General features: G+C 46.0%; 1 protein-coding gene across 17 annotated transcripts in view; it reads right to left on the reverse strand.

Moving 5' to 3' along the window:
• MTSS1 (MTSS I-BAR domain containing 1) overlaps nt 1-5,318 on the reverse strand; it is a 117,493-nt gene extending 112,175 nt beyond the window's left edge. For 8 of the 17 annotated variants that reach the window (XM_052704827.1, XM_052704825.1, XM_052704822.1 and 5 more), the window contains exon 1: nt 4,718-5,316. In XM_052704827.1, the coding sequence (XP_052560787.1) occupies nt 4,718-4,789 (72 nt within the window). In that variant the 5' untranslated portion in view covers nt 4,790-5,316. Of the gene's footprint in view, nt 1-4,717 lie in introns of all 17 variants that reach the window. The other 9 variants (XM_052704828.1, XM_052704823.1, XM_052704820.1 and 6 more) reach the window with 4 other exon arrangements.
• Between the last annotated feature and the right edge of the window lie 10,238 nt (nt 5,319-15,556).

The following is a 15,556-nucleotide window of genomic DNA, read 5'->3' on the forward strand; positions in this document are numbered from 1 at the left end:
TTTTGGGAAAAGAGAGAAACGACCATTTTCTGAGTTTGGAATAGAATTAGGCTGCCCTAAAGATTTTCATGCCAGGGATGTGCCAGTGCCACAAAGCACATGTGGCAAAGGCACAACAGAGGGGTTCCCTCCCAGCCCCACCTGCACGTGGCACATTCCACTTTTTCTGTTCTCCTCAGAACAGCTTCCATCCCCAGCAGCTGGACTGAAACTAGACCTTAAAGTCATTGAACTGAACATTCTTCAGCTCTGCAGAGAGACCAGGCTTCAAATACAGCACAGCTGCAGCGCTGTCAAATCACTCTGCATCAATGGCAGCAGCTTTACAGACTGCCCATACACACAGGCTGCCCTCAGACTGACATGGATGCACAGGGCCCGCAGCTGCACTTGTCACAGGCACCGCCTCAGCCTTTCTATCTGTTGCAGCAAATATTTTTTTGACTCAGTTTATATTATTGATGTGAGCAGCACAAGGCCATCCATCCCTCGCAAGCAAATCATGCCTACTTAACAAATGGTTCTTAATCCTCAACATGACCACCCCCGGCTCCATCTTCCACAAAAAGCAAGATTAAAATGCTGCTTCTCACCACTCACATCCTAATCGCAGATAAGAGGCTGCAAAAAAAACAAAAAAAAAAAAACAAAAAAAAACATAAATATTTCTCATTCCCATATGCTCACTTCTTTCTCCTCGGGTGGAAAACAAGGGCAGGAGCTTTGCGTGGCTGAAGGCAAAGGGATGCTGCCTTCCCACCCCAGAGTTCCACTGGGGGGAAGGGGAAGGGTCACTCCTTTTACAGCATGAAAATAGCAAAAGCAAACTGCTGTTTTCATTCAGATTTCAGTTAAACAATCACAAATAAGACACACGCACTTGAAAAAAAATATCTGCAACGTTCTAAAATTTTACTCCTCCTCTGGAACCTTTTTATTTTGTTCACAGTTTACAGTGCTTCTCACGGCTGCACTCCCACCACATACTGGGAGGTGACTGAGCCTCACCAGAATCACAGAATTCAGTACACTCTCTCAGTATAACTGAAGTCATGGACAGTCAGCATCAGTCCAACCACCCTCCATCCGCCCTCCCCACCATGCCTACCCCACGGTTTTGGGTGCTGGAAGTCCTGCCTACCAAAACACCTGCTGGCAAAAGAGAGATGACAAATGAAGAACACATGAAAGGAAAGAAACAGCATCAAGCAATAAGCTATAAACACTGCTGGTTTCAGTGTTTTCTTGTTCTCCTTTTTCTATTAAGAGAGAACGTTGTGATTAAAAGAAACATAAAATTAGGACTCATAACAGAAAGTAGCATTTTAAAGAGAATGCTCTCTGCACGAGAAGACCACATCTTTTGAAACCTATATGCAACAGGCCCTCCCAAAAATTATCTGCAGAGATTTGCTTTGCACTACAAGAAATATTGAAATTAACTGCACATTACAGCATCTCATTTCTCAATTGCCAGAAATGAGTTACAAACCATCCAGATCAAATGCTCTCTTCCCACGGGGAGCCCCAGAAAGCATGTTGCGTTCAAAGAGAAATGGCACAGCACTTGAATGCTGTGCACAGAACTATTCCTCTAAGGGGACATGCATGCTTTATCTTTTGTTTTATAAACTTCCATCACTTTGAAAGAGATCATACATAAGAGCACGACAAATTCCAAGTGCCACATACTCAGTGAGGCATCATAGGACACACCAAGGCTGTGACAATGGACAAAAAGCTTAGCGATGGGATGGGCAGGATTTTCCTATTTTAGAATTCTTTCATCTGACCTTGAAATGTGAGAACCGAGTTCTCGAACACAATGGCTGAGCACAATTCCCATTGTAGACCTTCTACAACCAGTTCCATTACCACGTATGCTTACGTACTATCCAACGAACGTGACCCTCATTCTGCACTGAAAACATGGATTCCCTGTATTACAACACTAAGTTCCATGCATTAGGTTAGATATTAGGACAAAATTCTTCACTCACAGTGGTGAGGCACTGGCACAGCCACCCAGAGAGCTGAGGGTGTTCCATCCCTGCTCAGGACCAGGCTGGATGGGTCCTGGACACCCTGAGCTGGAGGAGACAACCAGCCCATGGCAGGGGTTGAGGCTGGGTGGGCTCCGAGGCCCCTTCTAACCCATCCTACAGGCACTAAAATGCTGCGTCAGATGTTGACATTATTTGTTATACTTATTTTATTCATTATGTTTATTTGTTATGTTTAACTTCATGTTCTCAAAGTGACATAGCTTTCCTCATTATTAATCTGGAGTTTGTTTGGTTGAGAATTAATCACAAAACTGTTTTTGGTAGACAACTGAGAAAAAAAATTGAGTTTCTGGAGAAAACATTAAAGGCAGATAACTCAGCCAACAGGAGATAAACTCGCTATCAAAAAATGTGACACATCAGTCACATTGGCCTGCAGAGGCCTCATTAACTTTGAAAGTTAACACAGCACTGAGACAAATGGACACAAGTAATCACGTTACTCAGGATTACACCTCCCGTTTCCATAACCTCGCTGACATCAAGGAGAGCTCGGAATGAACCCCAAGTACACTGAGCTAGCTTGCTATCAGTGTGAACAAAGACAAAAATTACAAGTCAGTCCATATGCACCATGTGCTCATCACCTTGGCTGCACCACCTATCTGCAGCCACTGGCACAACTTCAGAGCGCTCTCACTACGGTGCTGATTAACCCCGCTGTCTTCACAGCAAAGATGAAGGCAGAGCAATACACACGATAAAAAGAAACTGCAAATTATTTAGTTAAAGAAGGCGGACGCTGCAGCAAAACTCTCAGCACTGCAGGGCATTTGGGGCCTTGATCTCTGCCTATAATGAGAAATAGGCATAGATAGTGCATTGGGAGTGCGTGGGCAGACCCCCACGCAACATCTCCAAGGTTCTGCCAGAAGCCTGCCCACACAGACCCGACTGCATGAAGCAGCACTTAAAATGCTAATTTCCACTTTACTACTGAAGGTATGATTAGCTGCAAGATTCTGGTTCGCTGTCAAAAATAGCTGCTTTTTTTTTTCCCCCTCCAGGAAAGTGTCACGATTCTTTGCACACAATTCACAATGAGCCCTACAGCATCTCACTGAATTGAAGCACAGGTACAAACTGTTTGTTCGACTCATGCTAAACAACGAACAGATTCTTTAATTGCACCAACTACCACGCTGTGATTTTTCCCAAACCTCCCTCCCCAGTAATTCCCAGTTCACCAAACAGGTTCCGCTGCTATGGTGGATTAAAATAAAAATTCACACCTGTGCACATCTCCATACGCTCATGTCAACATGTTTCTGAGAAACAGCTTTCATTCCCATGCAAGTAACAGTGCACACAAAAAATAAATCGACACAGCCAACGTGTATTTGCTTAAGAGCATGAAAAATCAAAGTGCGTTGCTCGTGGAAAGTAGGGAACAAACACTGTCACCGCGCCTCAGGCTGGAGGTCAGAGCAGAAGGCTCCCACACGTTCCCTGCAAAGCCCACTCCACCCGATCCCAGGATTTGTGACTGTTCCCCATCCAGGGTGGGGTTTGCGGATTCACGTTAAGTGGAGCTGCTATGAAGAAGCACCGGGGCCACGGGCAGCACAGCAGCACGGCAGCAGGACTGCTGCATTGTCTGTCAGACGCACGCAGGTCTCCTCCTCCTCCCCGCAATCCGCCAGCTCTCTACGAGCCACACTTTAATTAAACATCTCCCAGGATCTGTTCTGAGGAAAGTGCACCTGAACCCCTGCCAAAAAAATGCAAGCAGCTTCTCCTCCCTTCAAATATACTGGAAGCCATTCACCCATGCCAAGGCTCTGTCCAGGAGCAGCCCTTGTCTAGCTTTGGGGTAAGGATGCCCTGCACCCATTCAAGCACCCATAGGGGCACCTATCTCTCTGGTTCTGCAGATCTTGCATCCTTTGCAGACGGGCCTGCAGGCAAACAGCCTGCCCTTGTCTGGGGGAACGCTGCAATATTCTGCAGTATGGGGCTGGCGGGAGGCACGACGGCACAGCGTGGGTCTCCTTCCAACTGTTCATTTCCACCAGCAAAGGGCGGGAGGCAGAAGGGAAGCCTGCACAAATGCCAGGGGTGGATTCGGAGCTGTTCTCCAAGGGACCCTTTGGGGGCAAGGTCTGTGCATATGGCTGGGAGAGAACGGGGAATTCAGCGCATTGCACACACACACACAGAAAGCAACGATCAGCCCCTCCATGTGCATACACGGGGAGTTGGCCCCCTCCAGCACAAGCCATGCTCCGATTCTAGAAAATAACACCACACACAGAGCACACCGAGAGGCAACGGAGCCACAGCCAACTTCGGAGCATCTCCAAGCTGAGGTTCCCTTACAACTGCGCTCATCGGGAATCCCTCCGTGCCCTCCCAGCCCCACCCAGGGCTGGCACCCGCCTCGCTGCCTTCATTCTGGGTGCCAGCAGCACCAAAAAAAAATAATAACGAAAAGGAGGGAAAGAGAAAAACACATATAAGGAAAAAAAAAAAAAAAATGACAGGTTCGGAAAACGCTGCCCCTGCTGCAAGATAACAGCGTGACGCGGGATGGAGGGAGGCAGGCAAGGAGGGAGCCGCGTCCCGGGGCCGCCCGAGCCCCGTGCAGCTCCCCCCTGCCGTGCGCTTCCCCGGGCAGTGCCGCGAGCTCACCTGGCCGCCCCGGCCCTTACCTTCATGTCGCTGATGATGGTCTGGAAGAGCCCTCCAAGCGCGCTGCATTCCTTCTCGATCACCGCCTCCATTTTCCTCGCCCCGCAGACGGGAGGAGGACGCGCACGCTGCTGCGGCTCCGCTGCTCGGCTACGGAGAAACGAGACCCCCGCTCCCACCTCACCGGAACACCCAGACACGGGGACAGACGGGCAAAAACCACCCTCAGCTCGTCTCCGCCTCAAAACGATTACCTCTAAAAATGTAAAAATAAGGGGAGGAAAAAAATAAAAAAAAAAAAAGGAAGGGGCGCGGAAGGCGCTACGCGCAGCGCGCGGCTCCGCTGCGGAGCTCCGTGCGGCTCCGCGCCGCGCTGCCCACCCGCCCCCGGGCAGCACCGCAGCCCATCGCTGTGGGATCGGCGGGCGCTGGAGGAGGCGCGCGGAACGATAAAAACGACCGATTCGGTTATCTACAGGAAGAGACGGGACCGCGTGCTGCGCCCGAGAGCTCGCAGCGCAGCGCCAAACAGGGAGAAGGCTGCAGCCCCGATCCGCTGCCCGCCCGCTGCACAACGCCAGCCGCTCTCCGGCGGCGGATCCGCCCGAGCCCTCCTCCTCCTTCTCCTCCTCCTCCTCCCGCCGCTGCCGCTCCGCAGCCCGACCCCGCCCCGCTGCGTCAGCGGCTCGGCCCGACCTGCACCGATGCTGCCGCGGGTTCGCGTCCCGCTGCCGGCAGGATGCGCCCCGTGTGCACGGGTGCCTCGAGCGCTGCAGGAAGGAATGCCTTCCTGCTGTTACGCGGTGCAATTGCACTAAGTTACGTTGCTTCAGGTGAAAAATGCCAAGTGGGCTGCCCACCTCGGCCTACCTGGGCAGGAAATGATGGAATGATAGCGTGCCCCAGGTTGGAAGGGACCCATAAGGATAGAGTCCAACTCCTGCTCTGTGCTAGCCCACCCCAAATGGCGGCTGAATCTTTAGAGAAGACACGAGGAAATGCTCGATGCTGCTTCCCCACCTCTAGAAAACACTGAGGTTAAAATTCTCTATAGACACACAGTGGCTTGGGGCCTGCAAACATGGGTGTGTGTACTTTGTTTAATGGAACTGGAGGCATACAACTACATACCCAGAGCAGTGCCACTTCTGAGCTCTGAAATTAATCATGGAATCATGGATTGTCACAAGATGGAAGGGGGACCCAAAAGGAGCTGTGGGTGCCCCATCCCTAGAGGCACTCAGGGCCAGGTTGGATGGGCTCTGGGCTGCCTGGTCTGGTGGGGGGCAGCCCTGCCCATGGCAGAGGTTGAGGCTGGGTGGGCTTTGATGTTTCTTCCAGCCCAAGCCATTCTGTGATCCTATGACTCTGTGATCTTTAGGTGTTTGTGTTGTTTTTATCTCTGCCTATACTTACACATGTAGGTATATGCACAACCAGTAACTGAGGTGGCAACTTACAAATTTGAGTATTGCAATTAAAAAGATATTAAAACTATTTATCAATTACTATCATTATTACATATCGCCATATTATCCTTACCTGAAGGTAACCAGTGCAGAACACCATTGGGTTTTGCTTCACTTCAGCCTGGATTTAGGCACATGCATGGGCACATACAATCTGTGTGTTAATTTAGCAGACAGGATTTCCAGTGCAAAGGGCTCACAGGCTGCAGAACACACAATGCATATGGGACAGGATGGAGAGAAATCCCCTTCTGTAAAGAAAAGACTGTTTCTCAAAGAGTGCATTAGTGCTTCAGTTAATAAATCAGTGTTGGCTGCTCCTCAGCAACAAATCTTGAGTGATGAAACAGCAAGCGGGTATGCAATAGAAAAATGAAGCAAGCATTTCAAGCTTCAATAAATTGTAACAGGAGAATCTGGCACATGATGTAAGGGAATTATTTTTCCCTTGCAAATTTGCAAAAACCACTGTAACTTGAATTGCTGACCAGAACATCTCTGTAGTGTGGAGAGCTCCCCAGTGGAAGGGGAGCTGTTGGAATGTGCTGGTTCCAGAAAGAAAAAAACATCAGAACTTCAACAAAATGTACCTTCATAGGACAAGAAATCAAGCTGGAGCATCACAAATAGAAGAATTTTATTTCTTCCTTTCATTATATTTTCATTTCAAAAATTATTTTCATTGTATGTATCACTTATTGATTGTGTTAATCTTATATTTTCAAATTTTTGTTTGCAGCATAACAGCAAGAGAGTATGGTTTAAAACCGTCAAAATAAGGTCTTGATGACTGAAACTTTTCTTTAGCAGCGAAGGAAGATTCAGACTTCAAACTTTGTTCTTCCTTTAGCCTCTTTTAACAATAGAATTTTCCACAAGATGGCAATTCAGCTTCAGCCAGCTGTGAGAGGGAGCATTTTTCTTGAGAGACATGAGCCCAAGTACTTGTTTAAAGTGCGAGTAAGAAGTCTGGAAGACCGTTGCAGTACGGTCAGGTCACCATCTGTCTTCTTATTTCTGGGATCTGCTTGACTGATTTATAGCAAATCACTTCCTGCAAGCATTATTTGCAAAACTTCATTACGGTCAAAGGCTGTTTGTGTACTCAGGAGCCCTCGTTACAGGGGATAGTTTCATTTCCAAGTGCTGACATTCTGTACAATATCCTGTTGCATGGGCAAATGCCAGCACTGCTTCTTGACAGTGGGAAGGTTAAGTTCCTCCTTTCTGGCAACCCCCAGCCGATGTCAACCTTAAAATTTGTTAACAGCACAAGAACGTGTAACCGTGGTGCTCATTTAAGTCCTGTTCTAACAAAGGCTTAAGCCCACTTGTTCTTCAGTGTGAGCAGCCCTGTAGAAAACTAGATTACACATGCACTTAAGTGTTATCAGATTGAAGTCATAGAACAACAATCACAAAAGGTACTTAATCACCTTTAAATTACAGTGTTCCTAATTTAGCTAATGTTATTCCCCAAGGAAAAATTGCCTCATCTTACATACGATCAAGAAAGATTCAAGGGCTGTTCCTTCAAGTGGTTGACAGTTCAAAAAGAGATACAATTAAAAAAAAATTGGTTGCTAAAGGCTGAATTATTTAATTGAATTATCTTTCTAAGAAATTGATGCAAATTAATAGTAAAATACTCGTTTATTTTTCCACATCTTTCGTTCTGAAGCCTTCCTAAAATATGTTCATAAGCTTGAAGAACAAGTGTACACTTTTTGCATGGAAAAGGTATTCTGTCCCTGTTGGAGACCTTCTGGTGGTGATTTATATTTTGAAGGACAATGGTATTTTTCCTCTTTATCGATTCAGGAAAATGAGCCCAACTTCTTCCACGGGGCTGAGTCCCTGGCATGATTTCCTTCAGCCCTCAAGGTGCTCACTGGATCCCATGCTGCTCCATTTGTACGACCAGGTGAGGCCAATTCTTAGTGCCTACTGCAGTGGAAAAGGAAGATGGCAGGCAACACAGCCAGAAGAACAGGAAAAAGAATTGAGGGAAAATGGAGGAAACCCAATGGAGTCCATGTGAGCATGCCATCCCAGTGGCACTACAAATAGACAGTGGCACTACAATAGGCACTACAAATAAGCCCTCCCTAGAACTAGTCAGAAATGGGTATTGTCCCAGAAAGGATTTGTTAGTCACTACTCATACGTGTGGCTGGGGAGCTGTGGAGCAAGTGTTCACAATCTCTGGTTTCAAAACATGAGATATAATGTTTTGTTTCTCTGACTCTGATCAGATTATTTTTACATTCCAAATTGTTTTTAAATTGTCAAGCAGCATTACTGTAGTGTGGGTACCTCTGCAAACATTTCTGCTTGCTGGCAAAATAGCAGCTGCTAGTGCTTTGCCTGGATTGATTTGCACAGAACAGCTCCATCTAAAGCCTACCTACAGGCAACAACTCTGCAGCAAAATATCAATGCAGGCTCATTTTCAGCTGTAAGCTTTTCACTGGGGAAAAAAAGCAGTACATTTCAAAATCTAGGCTGGGATGTAGTTCATTTGGAGCACACTGGGGATGAAACATTTATTTTTGAAGGACTAATATCAACCTTCTTCTTCCCTCCTTCCCAAAAAGTAGGAAAAAATAGTCCATGCCACAACTGTCTCTATTCACAAGGAACAAAAGACGAGAATCAGGGCATGCATGCTAGGACATTACAGACCAGTGGGGTTTTTATTCTTTGATAGTGGAAAGCTGAAATGTTCTTGCTAACATCTCAATACAGAAGGGACACTGAGGTGCTGGAGCAGGTGCAAAGAAGAGCAACAAGGCTTGTGGAGGGCTTAGAGAATATGCCCTACGAGGAGAGACTGAAGGAACTGGGGCTGTTCAGTCTGGGGAAAAGAAGGCTGAGGGGAGACCTTATTGCTCTCTTCCAGTATCTGAAAGGTGCTTACAGCGAGAGCGGGGTTGGTCTCTTCTCACTGGTGAAGGGACGAGGGGAAATGGCTTCAAGTTGCACTGGAGTAGAATTAGGTGGGATATCAGGAAACCCTTTATAGAAAGGGTTGTTAAACACTGGAATAGGCTCCCCAGGGAGGTGGCTGAGTCACCATCCTTGAATGTTTAAAAGCTTAACATTTGCTGTCTCAGGCTGATAGGTTCGGTAAAGGTGCATAGGCCTACCATGTCCTTCCAGCCATCTCCTAATCCTCTTGCAGGACAAGAGGCATTAACACAAACTGGAACACAGGAGATTCCCCTTGAACATCAGGAAGCACTTCTGTGCCATGCAGGTGCCCTGTGCCCAGAGAGGCTGTAGGGCCTCCTCCTTAGAGATTAAAAGCCATGTGGACAAGGCCCTGGGCCCCTGCTCTGGCTCTTTGGATTAAATTTCCTCAGTGCACTCATGAAGTCAAGAAGTTAGTTTTTTTAAAAAAGTTTATGTTTGTATAAAGCACTCTGAAGAAATCAAGCCTGTCATAGATGTCATTTTTGCAGGCAGTTTGTGTGCCCTTCTTAACAGCATCAACTTCGACTTCAGTAGAATTGCTTAGAAATGCCAAAGTTGCCTGCTGTATTGTACCTCCTGCATCTGCATTAGCCGAACCTTTGTCAGCCACTCCTCCTTTTGCTTTAGTCTTTAGATAGGATATAAAATCGGAGTTCTCAGGAAGCTGCATGTTTTAGTAGGTCAGTATTCCTGAACTCTCCACTGTCCGTGTTTATCGGTACGCACAGCGGGCTGAACCACCTCGGGATGTGGTCATATGAAACGTTATGCAACACTTTCTCCTATAAAGGAGAACATTATTTTGCCAGTCCATAAATCCAGCTTTGAAAACAAGCGTTACATTCACAAAGAAATGCTTCTGAAAAAAAAACAAAAAAAAAACAAACACAATGTATTTCAATGGGCAGACTTCCAGCTCCAGCTCCAGCAAAAGTATTGAATATTTTTTTTTCCTTCCTATTTAGCTGTGTTTATTTTTTGAAATTCTGATGAAAACAATTTGGGCACTAACCCTGTTTTACAGAACCAGACACTTGGGATGTCAGCGAAGAGAAATTTTGAGGTGAATGTTTCCCTGTGAGTCCAGTTCTGCTGCAAACTCCACGGCAAAAGCATCTGGGTAGGTGAGACTGGGCTGAGAGCTGCCAGCGTGTGCATTCTTCAAAAAAAAAAAAGAAACAGAAGAATCAGAAACAAGAGGAGCTCTTCCAGTGTAGCAAAGGCGATAAACAAACAGAAAAATCTAGCCTACTTACCCAAATAATACATTCAGGCTAGCACGTACTGGAATTTGGGACTAAAACCAAAGAGAGCTGACATGAGGACATAATGCAGGGAGGGACGAGAACAGCTATGAATGGTACCATTGTGTGACTCCTTTAATTAATTTTTGCAATGAAGCCAAAGCTCTAATTTACTACATCCCAAAAGTAAATAGAAGAGGTTACGACCTTAATTTTGGAGGTGGAGAAGGAAAACTTAATTGTTGAGTAGTCGGCTGTCACTCGTTAGTGCAATAGGATGGATACACTTGGTGTGTTACTATGAATAGTCCAGATTCAACAGTCAAAATAGTGGGTAACAGTTTTGTTCTCTCCCCCCTTCATTTCTTTCCAAGTGTTTGATTAGCAACATTTTGTACCAGTTTTACCCTGCCTGCAGTGCTCCCTGCTCCACCGGGATCTGTCTGGGCCACAAAATAGCTTTTCTGCGTCTTCTCAGGAGGTAGATAAGAGCAGCTTTGGTGGGCACAAAACACACAGATGGAGGAGGTCCTTCCTCTGCCTTGCTTTGTCAGTTCCAAAAGAGGATATCCACATTGCAGAGCTGAGAACAGGGAATTTTTTGGTGCATCACATCTGCAAGCTGAAAAGGTGCAGAAGCCGTGTCTTTTTCTAACCAGGGCCACTAATAAGGATTTATTAATTAAATGTGCACTGCATAATCTTCAAGAACTGCCTCTGCTCTCATCAATGAAACTTTGCACAGCCATCTGTGTACTGAACCAAAGAACAGCACTGCATCATGGGGGCATTGCTGTGGGTGAGGGAAAGAGCTGAGATCTGCATCTGAGTGGCCGGTCAGCTGCTGCACCTCTGTGTGTGCCCACCTACAACAAGCAAGCACTATGTGCTCACTAAACCTCGTGGTTTACACTCCAGGTCTTTTTGTTCAGTGCCATTTGGAAAAGGAAGTTACCCAGCATCAGAACAAGCAGGATTTAGGCAGAAATGTTCATAGTAAAAATTGCTGTTCTTGTAAGTTCTACTATGGCAGAAACAAAGCACTGATCTGTGTTAGGCTGGCTAGTTCAGACAAAGCATCCTGTATCAGACAGTGTGAATATTATTAGATTAACGCCTATGATGTGTTAGCTATCGCCTGAAATACAAATAAAAGACAGTTCCTGCCCCCAGATACTTGTTAATAGCAGCCCTCTTTCCCCAGCATTGCAGAAGCAGCCCAGAAGTGTGAACATTTCTTTTGGCACTCTCCTTTTCTTAGTGTTGATACTCAAAATCCCAGACTATAGAGCACTTCATATATAGTAAGCCCTTGCTGGGAAGGAAGCTGGTTAGCTGGTTGGCATCACAGTTTAACAGTTTAGATCTGAAGCACAAAATTAGATGTTGTCTTCTGCCAGGAATCAAGACAAACAGGAAAATTCGCCTAGTGCTTTCAATAACTGGGAATAAACCTCATGAATGATCTTCTAAGCTTCTGTCAGTACTGGGAAGATACAGATCTTCCATCTTCTGCAGCTGTCAAATAAAGAGGGGACTGTCATCTGTTTGAAGGATGTGTTTTAACAAAGCATGAGTTGGTGTGAACCCTGTGAAACTGACCTCTGCTACCAGGCGGGGCGATCTTGTGGTCTCTTCTGATGTTGAAAGCCATGGCTGCATGAATCAATCTCTGAGGAAGATCCACAGCTTAGCACAAATCTTGAGAGACAGGTGCCAGTCTTACAATGCGAGGGGATGACATATAGGGAAAGCACTGATCCTTTCACGATCTGGTCCCAGCGGGCTGAGGCACAGTGGCAGGAGGGAGAAGGTTCATGGTCATCATTGTGATATACGGTCTGTGAATGGTTGGTGGGCTGGCTTCCAAAGCTGTATCTCATTGAGGACAGTATGGTTGTTGGCCGAGGAATTATCTTTCATTAGGCCAATGAAGGTGTTTGGAAAAAGCACATAAATGTTTGAGAGCACAAGCTTGCCTGGAGCCAAACTTCAAAGTACAGACATTCAAAATGTGAGAATGATAGGGGGTAACATTTGACATTGCTCTCCAGTGCGAGCAAGCGAACTGTGACATTTTTAGAGGAGAGATTCAGCATCAGTTTTGTTCTTAGGGCCCTGGTAGCTGGGCACTTGGTTGATATCCAGATCCTTTGGCTTATTTTATCCGAATCCCATGGCAACGCAGATTTCTCGGCTCTGTGGAGCAGCGATCAGTGATGGGCATTAGTTCAGCTCTGGCGGCCATGGCATGGGGCCCCCTTCCAATGATGCTGGATGGATGAGGGGGGATTTTGTGCCCTTTGGATGAAAAAGGAGTGCTTGGCTCCACTGCCAGTGCTGACCTTCAGCTCTGCAGCCGTCCGTCATCCACGGAGAATCGCTGCATCCTGACCTAGATACTGTCAGCGCTGCAGCGGCGCTGGCTCAGTGATGGGGTTCTGTCCCCCTGCTCTCTGCTCTGCCCTATATCCTGCCTTGGAAATTAAAAAGAAAAAAAAAAAAGAGGGACAAAGCATTAAACTAAATAGTACTTTCTTCCAGTGATCTTTCCTGCTCTCCTTTCCTGCTGTCTCACTGTGTTTCTCTTATCAGAAATCCCACAACTTTCCAACACTGCTGTCCACAGAAGAAGCGTTCCACCTTACCCCGCTCCTTATGTCCCCAACATGTGCTTCATATCAGAGTGTGGGGAAGGTGATGTGTGAACAGAAGTGGGAATTGTGGAGTGGGGGAAGGCTGGATCTCTGGCAGCAGCCATTGCACTGCGATCTCATGTTACTGATGTGTAAGTACAGCTGGGTAATGAGAAGGTGTACTGGTGAGCTGATCTGTATAGAGTCATAGAATCACAGAATGGTTGGGTTGGGAGAGACCTCAGTGCCCACCCTCCCCCAGCCCCTGCCATGGACTGTTTGCCCACTAGCAGCTCAGGCTGCCCTGGGTCCCATCCAGCCTGGCCTTGAGCACCTTCAGGGATGGGGCACTCACAGCTGCTCTGGGCAGCTATCTGTACTAGATAGAAATTAAAAATAATGATTAAAAAAAAACCAATAACATCACCAACAAAAAACCTGTAATTGCCTCTAAAATTTCACTAGCATCAAATTAGATCAGCAGCTCTAACTTTTCTTTTTAAAAACTACCACCTGTAAAAGTACATCTGGGAACGTTTATGCTTGGTGTCCTGCTGCAGAGGGCTATGGGGGCAATGCCAACTCCAAAAGCAAACCTTTTCCTACTCTTCTTTTAGTGCAGCAGAGTTGGGCCTAAGGAGGCACAGCCTCACCCAGCAGCTCCAGGAGAGCTGGCAGGGATTCATCCTCTCTGACACACTCTGTCCTTTGCTCCTCCACGGTGCGGTTGCACAAAGTGAATCACTGGTATTAAAGAGAGATCACTACCTGCAGATATTCTTGCAGATTGTTCAGGTTAGTGAGAAGAAAATGCTGTGAGGCAGGGCAATAAAAAGCATCATTCACTTGACATGGGTTGCAGAGCAATGTGAACACAGATGCAATGTGACTTTATTCAAGATATATAAAAACACAATTTTGAAGCCTAATGATTTCCTAGAATTAAAGAAAACTCCAGTGAAGACCAGTGCCTTGAGAGAAGCAAGGGGCTCCTTCAATTGAGAAGATGTCTCTTCTAAAATGATTTTCTAAAAAGATTTTCTAAAATTTCTTCTTTCTAAAAGAAAGCAGAGGGAAATGAGATCTGACAGCCTTACCCTGTGCTCTTTGGCTGATGCTTCTCTTCCTGAGATAATAAAAATAAGTGTTGTATGCTGTGGTCCTGTGGAGAGAATGATTGTGACATTGGCTGGGCTGGGGAGATGTCAGCACTGTTTCCATTTCATGCCACCATGGTTTCTTCTTCCTCCCACACGCAGCTCTGGATAAAAGGAATCACCTGTATATCCACAGTCTGTGAATGCTGAACAGTAAAGCTCAGTGGCAGTGAGACATCAGGAAGATATGCATGAAGGCAGAGTGGGCTCACAGATATTCTAGTGGGATTTCAGTCCTCTGAAGGCTTCGATGTATTTTTGTGGTTAGGGACAGGGGCTGGTTTCCATCAGAAGTGGACTGACAGCCCTGAAAGCCAGTGCCCACCTTTTCGTAGGAATGGCAGCTGACAGAGGGTACAAAGTCCTACAAGTCTGGTGCTGCATGCCCTGGGAGCTTCTTCCACTGCTACATGGCTGCATTTCAGGTGAGCCAGAGCAAACTGAGACAGAATTTGCTCCAGGACAAGCAAGCAGGACCTTTTGTTTCCATCATTCCTGAAAAGACCTCTGCAGCTGAGGGATGAGGGGCTGATGCTGGAGGATGCTTTGTTAGGAAGAATTTCTTCTCTGAAAGAGTGGTGAGATATTGGAACAGTGAGCCCAGGGAAGCGGTGGAGCCACCATCCCTGGGGGTGTTAAAGGGAAGGGTGGATGTAGTACTTAGGGACATGGTTTAGTGGGCAATATTGGTGGTAGGTGGGCAGTTGATCTTAAAGTCAAGAGGCCAGAGGATCTTAGAGGTCTTTTCCAACCTTTATGATTGTATGACTATGAAGATGCTTATGATTTGACAGCATAGGTAACATCTATGATAATTTCTATTTAGATAATAGATAATATTTATAACTGATAATAGACCATGTCATAAATATCTATTTTTGGAGGCCATGTCTATAATTAGAAGCTTATATATTCCAGTGGATTAAATTAGAATATCTCACTGTAAATGTAGATTTTTTCATTTGGTTTTGCCCAGGGCACTGCAGTGGCAGCAGTGCAAATAAAAATAAAGTAATAAGAGAAGGCAGTGACGCGGTTTGTCTGTCACCTGCCAAGAGTTTCACTTTCAGTTGATTTCAGCAACTTTGCTCTTAAAGGTACTGAGCATTCCAAGTAATAAAGTAAATGCAAAGATGGCAAACAGAGCTTCTGAAATATTTATCAGGGCTAGCGCTACAAATTTCTATTTTCAAGTTTGCTTAAATGCAGTTGGATAAAGTAATTTTATGAGGATCATTAAATTGTTCCCTTGCATTACATCCACATCGATTGCCCATGCAATCTGAGATAGTGATATCAGAAAACTATAGCCTCAGATTTTGCTATTTCTCTCCCACTGTGACCACTCAGTGGGCTTGCTTTTCTGCTTGGACCCAT

This window comes from Tympanuchus pallidicinctus, unplaced genomic scaffold (genome assembly GCF_026119805.1).
Source record: "Tympanuchus pallidicinctus isolate F22 unplaced genomic scaffold, pur_lepc_1.0 scaffold5, whole genome shotgun sequence".
Lineage (NCBI taxonomy): Eukaryota > Metazoa > Chordata > Aves > Galliformes > Phasianidae > Tympanuchus > Tympanuchus pallidicinctus.